At 42.2% G+C, this 12,516-nt stretch overlaps 1 protein-coding gene across 2 annotated transcripts in view; it reads left to right on the forward strand.

The window, feature by feature from the left end:
* Nucleotides 1-260: 260 nt before the first annotated feature.
* Nucleotides 261-12,516, forward strand: part of ABCD2 (ATP binding cassette subfamily D member 2) — a 57,457-nt gene continuing 45,201 nt past the window's right edge. The window contains exons 1-3 of one of the 2 annotated variants that reach the window (XM_020797010.3): nucleotides 261-1,293; nucleotides 5,320-5,500; nucleotides 9,050-9,171. In XM_020797010.3, the coding sequence (XP_020652669.2) occupies nucleotides 295-1,293; nucleotides 5,320-5,500; nucleotides 9,050-9,171 (1,302 nt within the window). In that variant the 5' untranslated portion in view covers nucleotides 261-294. The remainder of the gene's footprint in view (nucleotides 1,294-5,319; nucleotides 5,501-9,049; nucleotides 9,172-12,516) is intronic. The other variant, XM_073000642.2, reaches the window with a different exon arrangement.

The following is a 12,516-nucleotide window of genomic DNA, read 5'->3' on the forward strand; positions in this document are numbered from 1 at the left end:
AGCCAGAGGAGTCCTTCTGCGTCTGTCCCCCTCCCTGATCGGGGGTAGGCGGGGTGGTGGGCCAGGCGAGGGTCACCCCGGGCCTCGACGAGGCGCTTCCGTCCCTAGATCGGTGTGTGTGTGCGTCTCTCTGCCTGTCTCCTCCCCCTCGCCTTGGTAAGCCGGTAGGTATAAGCCCCTTTGGCTGGCAGGCAGGCAGGCAGGCAGGCAAGCACAAAGCATCTTCCCTCCCTGGAGGGGCAAGTGGGGGGCGCGGGTGGGTGGGTGGGTGGGGGTGGTCTTCTGCTGCGGAAGATGACCCCGATGCTGGAGGGCACCGGGCGAGAGAAATGGAGCCGGTCGAGCGCGGCGGCGAAGAAGGCGGCGTGCTTGCTGGCTGCGGCGTACGGGCTGAAGCTCCTCTGCCCGCTGGTCTGCAGACGAATCAGGCGGGCGGGCTGCAAAAAGGACCTGCGGCAGCAGCGGCAGGTTGCTGGCCGGGCTGCAGGAGGGGATCTTCCCAAGGAGGAGAAGGAGGCGGTGGAGGCAGCGGCGCGGCTGCTGCAGAAGCAGGATTGCTCCGGACTGCCGGCCGGCAAAGCCTCGCCGGCGGCCGATGCGGAATTTTTCCGGCAGCTGCTGGAACTTCGCAAGATCCTCTTCCCTAAGTTGGTGAGCCCGGAGAGCGGGTGGCTGTGCCTCCATTCGGTGGCCTTGGTCTCCCGGACCTTCCTCTCCATCTACGTGGCCGGTTTGGACGGCAAGATCGTCAAGAGCATCGTGGAGAAGAAGCCGCGCAGCTTCGCCTTGAAGCTGATCAAGTGGCTCATGATCGCCATCCCGGCCACTTTCGTCAACAGCGCCATCCGCTACCTGGAATGCAAGCTGGCCTTAGCCTTCCGCACCCGCCTGGTGGATCATGCCTACCAGACCTACTTCGCCGACCAGACCTACTACAAGGTGATCAACATGGACAGCAGGCTCGCCAACCCGGACCAGTCCCTCACCGAGGACATCATGATGTTTTCCCAGTCGGTGGCCCACCTCTACTCCAACTTGACCAAACCCATTCTGGATGTGGTGCTCACCTCCTACACCCTCATCCAGACGGCCAGGTCCAGGGGAGCCAGCCCCATCGGACCCACGCTTTTAGCCGGCCTGGTCGTATATGCCACTGCCAAGGTGCTGAAAGCCTGCTCGCCCAGATTTGGCAAACTGGTGGCTGAGGAAGCCCATCGGAAGGGCTACCTACGTTACGTCCACTCGCGAATTATAGCCAACGTGGAGGAGATTGCCTTCTACAGAGGGCACAAGGTAAGATGGCCGGGAGAGAGAGAGAGAGAGAGAGAGAGAGAATGAGGGCCAGCTGAAATGCCAGACCGAAATCTCTGAGATGATAGAGACCAGTGTGGCAGCAGGCTGACATCTCTCTAGGGCTGTGGAGCATATGCTCCACACCTCTCTCCCTGTGGTGCCTCCTCTGTCCCCAGGAGAGCTGCAGTCCTCTGATACCCAGGCCTGTTTACCATGTAATAGTTGGTAAATGGGCCTCTGCTGGCTTAAAGAGCAAAAAGTGCTCACATCCTACCAATGAACCTTGTGTGTCTACCAGCAGACCCTTGAGATCGGGAGAACTTGTAAGGCAGCCGTTGGCAGTAACTGCTTGACATGGATCAGCTATCCCTTCATACTGTACTGTATAAATACCCCTTTACTTCAAAAAATTCTGTTTACTTTGAAGGGATGTTTTAATTGCTGCAACTCTGAAACATTTCAGAATTGTTTCAAGATTCATCTCTCCAGAATGAAAACAAAAGGTATCCCTATGTGGCTCTCATTCCCTATTCTTCCCATCAAGTGGCCCTGCAATAGCCTATTAATGTTTCTCTTTAGGCAGGTTAAAAACATAACACAGCTCCTTCGGAGGCTCCCCTTGTCTCCTTCTCTTCCAGTCCTTTTAATAATGACAGTGCAGTCTTGTAGACACCTACTTAGAAGTCAGCTCTATTGAGCTCAGTAGCACTTAACTACCACAGGAGTAAATGCAGGAAGAACATACAGGATTGCAGTAAGCCTGATCCACCACAAAACTCCTTTTCCCAATGAACGATATACACATTTTCCTCCTCTAAAATGTCAGATAAACTTAGCTAATTTTTCTTCTTAAAAATGGTTTATGAACAGCATAGTCCCATGAGTTCAGCTGTTGTTGTTTAGTCGTTAAGTCGTGTCCGACTCTTCATGACCCCATGGACCAGAGCACGCCAGGCCCTCCTGTCTTCCACTGCCTCCTGGAGTTGGGTCTTAATGGCTATACAGTATTTGAATGCATTTCTTAGGGATCATTTCTGCTTTTCTAAACATGTAGCTGCTTTCATGAGACAGCTTCTTTTGCTTTCTCCCTGATCAATGTGCTGATAATGTTACCCTCAGCACATGGCAGCATGAAAAAACTTTGGTCTGCCTTAGACAGCAGAGCAACCTTCGATACTGCTCTGCACAGCTAAGCAGCAGTGCAGCCCTGCAGAGTCTTTAAATAGCACAGGTCAGGAGGCAGTGTGCTCTAACAACGACAGTTACATAAAATGAATGAGCCTTTTAAAATGAAGAGGTGTCAAACATATGTAATAAAAGGTCTTTCAGTACCTTAGAGACGAATAGGTTTTATCTGGCTGTAATGAATGGCAGCCCACTTCATCAGGTGTAAAACTTGCTTTTGTCTGGGAATGAACAGAATTTTGTTCCCATTACATTCAAGGGAGAATAGAAGGGATGGCTTATAAAAAGTATGGCTCCTTATTTCTGGAGCAAAACCAAGAGAAGGGTCACATCTTTGAGAAACAGAGGCTTGCTCACTTGAAAGTGTAACGTCTGCCAGGAAATTTGGTACACATTAAGTGCTTAGAGTCAAATGGGGAGAAATTAGAATTGCACTGCCCTACAAAAGTAGGATTGAAAATCCTAACATTTGCTCCATAAGAAGGCTTTCCTTGTACAGTATTTCAAGAGTTATAGCTTGAGCTGGGTTGTGAACATTCTCTCTCTCTCTCAATGCTTCCTGTTTTTGAGATGATAATCACTATTCTGAGCTTCTTTTAAAAAAGCACTTTAGACTCTGGCCTGAGTAAGGTGTGCAGCTTGTGAGTCTAAAAGGAGACCCAAACTCCACAAAGCTGTGAAGTTATGATTGACATTCAGGTTATTTATGTTTAGGCTATTGACTTGCTCGTGTTTATTTTAATGGAGTAAAAATAACAACTTGATGTTTCAATGCTGAGGATGGGGGCGGTTACTAAAATGATTATTCATTCACTAATAGTAGTCCTGATCCATAACCATCTGTACTTGCCATAAGTGTATTGTTATTATCCGTGCTCTAAATGATTGGGTTAACATTGGGTTTATCTGGCCAGATGTTATGCTGGTGTATATTGGCATAAGTTCCCTGAGCCAAACAGTTTCTAGATATTTGAAGGATTATCATTTATTCCAAAGCAGACATGTATCACAGAATAAACAGTGAGTATCTGTTGTTTCAGAATACTGGTGCTTTTAAAAACCCCAGGGCACATTCCAAAAGTATGTGTTCTATGCTGATGTTGACTAAGAAGTTGCAAAATGTATATAGCTATAATTGCATAGTGTGATCACAGGAGCTGAGCTGAGTGGTAGAATATGTATGAAATCCCATGTTAAAATTTCAGTATTTCTATTGAAGATGAAAATGCAAAGTTGGGATGTGCTTCTCTGCCCTTGAAGTCTTCCGTCAGTGGAAGTTGGCAGTATCTGAGCACCTGCAGGGATTGCCAAGTCTGCCTATTTTGGTTCCTTTGAGTTTCTCACATTTATAGCCTTCATGCGGCCCTGATTCTGCATTGCTTTGTGGGCATTTTAAAAGTCTGTGTAAATTTATATGTATTTATCATAATATGTACATTTTAATGTGTAAATTTGCCCAATATATGCAGCTTTGCAAGCAGTTTTCCCTAACATAATTCAACTTTGCCTACCATTTCCCCATTTTTACCCATTTTATACATTTTCTTGTCAGAAAACTGCATCCTAGAATTTGCAAAATAACTGCATTATCATTCATATACTGGAAATAAACATACATTTTTCTCAGTGAGGTATCATTGGCATAAGAAAAGTACAGCTCGTACAAAATTTATATATGGCAGGTTCATGTGGACAATAGTTAGTGTAGCTGCCTCCAACTGGGTGCCCACCAGAAGTTTTGAACTTTGTTGTCAGCTTCAGCCAGCAAGGCCCTGGCCAAGAGTCCTGGAAGCTGTCGTGCAAAACGCTTGGAGGCCCCTCTGTTGTGGAGGGTAGAAGTAGAGGTTTGAGCTTCGATTGTGGAAGTCCTGTGAAGTTGCCTATATGACCTTGACCTGGTTAACCTCTTGACCTAATCAACTTCATAGAATTGTTGTGAGAGTAATAGGGATGGATCATGAATGCTGCCCCAGTGCTCCATGGAGGAAGGGTGAGATGCTAATGTAGTAAAAAAAATAGTACTCTTATTACCTTGTCCCTGTCTTATAAATCTTCATAATATCCAAATAAAGCAGGACATCTGTGTTCCCTTTTTACCAATCAGAAATGGAAGTTGGAATATTGTACTTTACCTTGTGCCACTGCCACATTCTAAAGTGTCCCCTTAAGATATATAATGCAAGCAGTCCCTGCCTAGAACACATACGTACAGGTTGCAAACTTCATATTTGTTGTCACATTCTGTAGGTACACTTGTCATAGAAAGTGGATTATTTGCAGAAGTAGGATTATTTACAGTGGTACATTTTGGTAGCTCCCGTTTTCATCTGTGAAATGTCTTGGTTCTTACATTTTGAATCAGATCTCTGGAAGCTCATTTTATTTTAGCATACTGATGTCAAACCTTGCCTTAAGGGTCTCTGATTTGACACAAAGAATCACAAGTGGTTATCTCTTTTAACATGCTTCTGCATCTTCTGTGAAGTCTATAAATAAGGAGCATATCTTTCCTCCAGGGAGACAACCAACCCAACTTGCTTTTTTTTTAAAATAGTGATCGGAATTACACAGAATACAGTATACCACCTGAAACTCTGCTTGGATGTGTTCCAGTGAAACCTCTAGCTATTGCTAGCTATCTGATTGATTGTAGATATTTATCTATGTGTCTCTGTCTATCTATTTTGATGTATATAAACAGATATACATACATATGGAGTTATGCAAACTTATTTGTCTTTACGCCTGTAAACATTCCTTATACATGCGTATGTCTTTCAGATGTTTGACTGTCAAAGGTATTATACTGTGCCAGTATATTTAATTTTGTTTTAACTTTAGGTAGAAATGATCCAGCTGCAGAAGAGTTACAAAGCTCTGGCAGATCAAATGAACCTCATTTTGTCCAAACGTTTATGGTACATCATGCTAGAACAGTTCCTAATGAAATATGTCTGGAGTTGCAGCGGTTTGATTATGGTGGCTGTACCAATCATTACTGCAACAGGATTTGCGGATGGTGGTAATAACATTTTTTTAAAATTCAAAACGCTTTGTGTGATGCCATTGTTTGATTATCTGAAGAGGGGACAAGAACCATGTTTACATATTCTTAGCTGCAGCAATGTTGTATCCTGTACTAATATTGCAAAAAGGTGGTAACACAGTGTAATTTCTTCTTTACCAAGCAAAGAAATCAAATGTATTCTTGAATGTTTTTACAGCCAGGATCCGATGGTTGTTGTAGGTTTTTCGGGCTGTTTGTCCATGTTCTGGAAGGTTTTCCCCCCTAACGTTTCCACAGTCTCTGTGGCCAGCCACAGAGACTGGGGAAACGTTAAGGCACTGGTTCTTAACCTTGGGTTACTCAGGAGTTTTGGACTGCAACTCCCAGAAGCCTTCACCACCAGCTGTCCTGACTGGGGTTTCTGGGAGTTGCAGTTCAAAAGCATCCGAATAACAAAGGTTAAGAACCACTGCGTTAGGGAGAAAAACCTCCAGAACACGGCCAAACCGCCTGAAAAACCTACAGCAACCAAATAATTCAAACCTTGTCAAACTGTAAACTCCAGAAATGAGGATTGTCTTTCCAAATAGATTCTCCAGGGGAAAACCTTTGAGTAGCACACCAACAGTAGTGTGCATGGCATGGTCTCCTTAAGAGACAGGCTTAACTAGTGGCTCCAGCTCTTTAGAGATCTGTGCGATAACTGGCTTGGAGGAGTTGGTCTGCTTTCTGTTGACTTCGGATGCTTGCTTTTTGCTTTGTTATTTATGCAGTGGCTTTTGAAAACATTTCTTATGTTAAGTCATTTGATGAAGACAGATTTTCTTTTCCAACACAGATGTCTATGTGTTTGTTACTTTAAAAAAAGAAGAGAAATTCACAAGTGGTGGGGATTACTCTTTGGTTTTAAGCAAAAAGATTATGGTTGAAGCTATATCCCCTAAAGCAAAGAAATTCACTGAACATGTGGACACATAGGTAAACTCTTCCCCCCCTCTTAATTTCCACCCCAAGTAAACACAAGGAACGTCCATTATTTGATTTCCCAAAGAGAGAAAAATAATCTTGTGCTCACCTAAGACTAAGCCCCTTAAAAGCAATGAAACTATCTTCCCCCACCTACCGCTCAGTTGGACTAGACAGGACTATAAACAAATATGTAAGTGTTGGTAGAACTGTGAAGTAGTTTTGTTGTTGATAGATGTCAGCACTACCAAAGCCAAAGTTTCATTTCACCTTTTCCACACTGTCAGTGATGAGCTATATAGGGAGAAGAAGTAGGAAGTGGGATTATGCCATAGTGTACTAGTAAAAGTAGCGTGGGACGTGGTGGTGCTGCGGGTTAAACCGCAGAAGCCTCTGTGCTGCAAGGTCAAAAGACCAGCAGTCGTAAGATCGAATCCACGCGACGGAGTGAGCTCCCGTTGTTTGTCCCAGCGCCAACCTAGCAGCTTGAAAGCATGTAAATGCGAGTAGATAAATAGGTACCACCATGGTGGTAAGGTAACGACATTCCATGTCTAGTTGTGCTGGCCACATGAACACGGAAACTGTCTATGGACAAACACTGACTCTATGGCTTGGAGACAGAGATGAGCACCGCGCCCTAGAGTTGGACATGACTGGACTAAATGTCAAGTGGAACCTTTATCTTTACCTTACTAGTAAAAGTACAAAAAGATGCATCAGTATTCCCATGTACTGAGTTAGGAATGTTGATCTCTGCCTGAATTTCTTTCCTTTTAGGGACATAGCTTCAGCCATAACTTTTAGCTTTAAATCATGCTGGGTTTTTTTTCTTTCAGCACACTTTTTCTTTTTTTCTTTTTAAGATTTTTCTTCCCTAGGAGGTGTTTTCTACAGTTGGCAATAATTTTGGATAATTGCAACTGGAAGAATAACCATTGGAGTCATGACGGATGGTTGCTAATTGTATCCATGTTTGATCCGTTCATTTGCCTTTAGGAATACCTGAGGACATGTAGCATATATATATTCCTGTCAGTCCTCAGATATTGTAAAGTGAAGACTAAGCCAAGACATTTATGTGATTAAGAAAAAATTAAGTCATTTTCAGTTTCTAAAATATATCTAGCTCTTTCCTATAAATATCAGTGACACTCTTGTTTTGTAAAAGTGGAATGTGCAGCCACATGTGCTGTAATGCCAGCTGTTCTGTTATTCTCCTGACTAAGGGCGATATGGTGTTTTATTTTTCTAGCATACTGTATATATGTTGTAAGGAGAAAAAAATCCAGGGTTAATCCCAACCTGATATAATTTCATTGATTTACACTAATTTGGGTTCAATTGTACCTGTCAAAAGAACCCCAGTTCCAGTTATACTGTTTTGGCCATTATTTGGATTGTTTCAAAATTTTCCATTCACCTGACACATGGCTAACATAGATTCATTTGCCCTGGCAATTGGTTTATTTCCTCCTTGCAGGGAAGGTGGTTTTAAATTGTAGTAGTGATGTATCAGTTCACTCCTTATCATTTCATTGTGTGTGAATGTTACTGTCAATTTATTTCCTTTGCAAAGGGATTCGGGTTTTGGGCACTATGGCCACTTCATGGCCACTGCACTTGTACCCTTAAAAAAAACCTTTTGAAAAAAAAGGGATATTGATAAATCTCTAATAACAGCCTCTGGCAGCATCACCACAGCAAACATTGCTCAGAAGACAGCCCTCCACGCCCTCCCTTTCAGGTGAAAGCGGGCTTGAACCAAGAAAGGGACATTTCCTGTTTTGAATTGTAAAGAAGGAGGAGGCATATCTCTTTTTTTAACGTGCTCTTCACAATACTTTGCAAGACTTAATACCCACTTCCTTTCCCCAATGCTGTGCAAAAGGGAAAAGAAACATGAAAGTCAAGAACTGAGAGGGAGAGACACATGGAATTAAGGAAAAGGGGAGGAGAATATAAGGCTCACACACTCTATCGATGTATCACCTTTGGTAATTTAAAAACGAAAAAGGACAAGGCCTGATTGCCTCAAGAAAGTATAGAGAAAATGAATCGATATAAAAGAAAAGAGCAGCGTAGCATGCTATAACAGTTCAAATAGAAGGTAATGAATCAACACAGTTCTAAACAATGTCAACACTCCCACCAATATATATACCACATGACCACTGGAAAAAAATGAATCAGTATAAGAAAGGGATGAAAAGGATCAGTATAATTGGGATTCTTTTATTTGTTCGAGCTCTCTGTTAATAAATTGAAAAGGCTTGCATAAGCATGTGTATCATCTGTATGATATCATGTATCCCTCTCTGATATTGGAATGTAGCAGTAGTACATGGAACCTAGAAGAAAAGAGCAATAGTGTGGAGTGGGTCCCTTCAGTGTTCCACTCAGCCATAGATGACCCATGTCTTCCCCCCTTTGATGAGGGAAAATAGAATTAATCTTTTCAGGGCATCCATGTTTGAGTGATTATATTTTCATAGCATGGATTTTGCTCACGTAGGTCTCATTTTTTTACATGGAAATTTTGTCTTGCCATATTATATGCTCCTTTTGCTCCATTTAAGTTTCCTGTTTTGCTTTTAGAATTAGATGATGGTCAGAAGCATGCGATGGTCAGCGAGCGGACAGAAACCTTCACTACTTCTCGCAATTTATTGGCCTCTGGAGCAGATGCCATTGAAAGGATTATGTCTTCCTACAAAGAGGTAGGGGATGAACTTACTCGTAAGAGGAAAAAAAAGTATTGTAGTGGCAATTTGGTGTACAGAGTCTTAAATCCAGTTGTACCGTTGGGGCAGAGTTCACAGCAAGCTTTTAGAATTCTTGGGTGTGAGGATTAATTACCAGAAAACAGTGTGTTCAATGAAAATTGTTGGGGCTTCTTTTTAAAATGAATGTATTGGTTTGGATCCTAAGCTGGCCCTTCACTCACATATGGGAGAGGCTGGTTTCTGCCACCTTGTATTTCACATATATCATACCACATTACACACAGTTCCAAGTCCCTCTCCACAAGCTCTAGGGCCAGCGTTTGGGAGACATGGGGTTGTGGAGAGAACATGAACATGAGAAATCAGCATTAAGTTGAATGCTTCTGAACATGGGGAAGAAAATTAGGATCCAAACCGTGTGTGTCTAGAACGAGCAGTAGAGGGAACTATTTTTTCCAGCTGTTTAAATTGTGTCCCCATATATATTATCTGAAATTGAAGATGTTGGTAAAATGATTAAACTTTTCTGTTATGAACAATTGTGTCTATTCTCTGTGCAGGAAATACTTTAATCTAATATTGGGTGGAGGTCCAGGCTCTCAAGCCCTAGAGTAGGATAACTCTGGTTAATTTGGTAACCCCTGAATTTGGATAACCACCTTTGCAATCTATTGCGTTAAAAGATTGATTCTTTTCTACAGATTTTTGCACATGTCATGTTGACACATAACATATTAGCACATAGTTTCAGCACATTCTTCTGAATATTCCAATAATCTTTATGGTTCTGTATTTTCTATAAGCGTAGCTGAAGTTCCTGTTAGCCTGATTATCAGATTCCTGCTGTCAACTAAAATGACAACTTCAGCTTTCACAAAGGTTCAGCAAAATTAAAAATGACTCACAAGGAGCTCGACTGTTTCACTGATGTCACCCCTAATGGCTTCTGCAAAGCCTACAGAATCTAGTGGCTGCTTGGGCTTAGCAGAAGCAGATCAGCATTTCCCAAGGAATTTTGTATTTCTCATTGCCAGATTTTGGACAAAATACTATTAGGATTCTATGTTATTGTAATGCAATTATTGTCATGTTTGGGGACAGATTGCTTCAGATTGCCACATTACAACTTATTCATGCCGTCACCAATACTGTGATATGCAGTGATGTCTGTACACACATGTATTTACAAAATTTCCCCTTTTCTGAAGGAGAAAGTCCACCAAATTCAAATAATCAAACCTATATTGTATGAAAAAGTTATTTTTTTAAGTGGGTGCTTAGAACACAATACATACTGAAACCTCACCTTACTCTTAAAAATGAACATTTGGATAGCAAGGGGAGAAGAATACAAAATAATGCAGTCATGATTTTGAAAGATACTTAGACATTACTGTGTATAATGGAATGTGGGCCTTATTTGGGCAATAAGCCTCAAAGGACAGTAGAGCTGTAATTATGACAGTGGATGGGGCCTACATGTAAGCCTTACTTTACACCACTTGTGTAGGTTATCAGAACTCCACCTGGCAATGGAAACACAACAGGCATGTTTAGCTGAATATGCTTGTTATTGACCCTGAAGACTTTTGCAATGAATACACAAATGCCTGCCTGTCATGTGGTACAGGAACATGATGGCTGGATCTTGCCACATCCCCCACACCCGTACACATTCAGACTTAATACCTGAACAGAGCTATGGAAGGATGCACATTCGATTGCACATTTGAATGTGTGTTCCACTGAAACACTATATGTTGATGGATGGCATTGCCCCTCACGTTGATGTGCTTTTGGATGCTCTTATCTGATCTATATCTGTATTTCCTGGTTCAACAGTTTACATGTGTGCAGCGTTCCTTATCTGGATTGTGGTACAGATTCTTCAAAAAAAAATTGAGATGTTAGGGCAAGGGCTTTTCTCAGTCCTGTCAACACAGAAAGAACCTGTGGTGAATATGAGATACAGTGGACCCTTGACTTACAGACGGCTTGACTTACAGACTTTTTGAGTTACAGACTTCTCTGGCCGCAAAATTTAGGTTTGACTTGCAGACTGAGATTTGACTAACAGACCAGAAAAAAACCAAAATGGAACAAAAACGGCCTGTTACGGGATTAATCGGTTTTCAATGCACTGTAGGTCAATGGAGACTTGACCTACAGACTTTTTGACTTGAGAACCGCCTTCCAATACGGATTAAGTTCTCAAGTCAAGACCCCACTGTAGCTTTCTTAGTGGCTGTTCCCACTTTGTAGACACTCCCACACATACTTCCAAAGGTTCCCTCACTGGTGTTGTTACGAACACATTTTTTGTCAGGAGGGATTTAGGGAATCCCTGTGGTTAAGGAAGGGGCTTTTAATGGGCAGGTGCTGGTCTTTATAATGGGCAGGTGCTGGCCAGCAATATATATATATTGCTGTGCAATTCATTTGTTTTTAATCCAGTTGTCCAATTGCATATTAGTATTATGGTTTTGCATGTTTTTTATCTATATCCTTTAATCCTGCTGTAGGCTGCTTTGAGTCAGAGTCTTAGAAGGAAGAAGGATATAGACCAAATAAATGAATAAAACTGTGTCATATGAATTGTAACAATACTCTTCAAAGTTATAGTGGGCCCAAATAGCCATGCCTGATTTGCTGCCCAATTTTTCCTGTGATGAGTTCTTTCAAAGCTATGGAGAGCCCATGATTTGGCATCAGAATTGTTGGAATTATAGTAACCTTCATCTTTTGCCTTTAGGAGGTTCAGATGGGAGGGACTTTGAGGTTGTATGTCAATCACACTGTAGCAGCCAATTGTTCCTTCTCTACCTCAGATTCCTTTTTCCACCTTTTTTTACTTTGTGTCAGGATTCGGTTGAGTGTCAGAGTTTGACAGTTATGAAATCAGCAGTTAGAATCTGAGTGAAGAGTTTATGTAACTAGTCAGTTAGTTAAATAATGAAGTTAACCGGCTAAGATCTCATACTATGTAGCAAGAAAATACATTCTGCATTCGCGAAGGCTTTCACAGCCGGGATCTAATGGTTGTTGTGGGTTTTTCAGGCTCTTTGGCCGTGTTCTGAAGGTTGTTCTTCCTAACATTTTGCCAGTCTTTGTGGCTGGCATCTTCAGAGGTTAAAACGACTGCTGACAGCTGGTTAAAACGACTGCTTTTTTAAATTTTCTGTAAACGTATGAAGCAAGTATACTTCAGATCAGCAGTTCTGATTGCTGTGTCTGAAAGAGAGATTAAAGCTGGAAAGATGCAGGAAGAGTCAATAAAAATGATCAGTTCTGATGAATTTACATGTGAGAAGAAGCTGCAATATCTGGAACTTTACTTAT

Source organism: Pogona vitticeps, chromosome 5 (assembly GCF_051106095.1).
Source record: "Pogona vitticeps strain Pit_001003342236 chromosome 5, PviZW2.1, whole genome shotgun sequence".
Taxonomy (NCBI): Eukaryota; Metazoa; Chordata; class Lepidosauria; order Squamata; family Agamidae; genus Pogona; species Pogona vitticeps.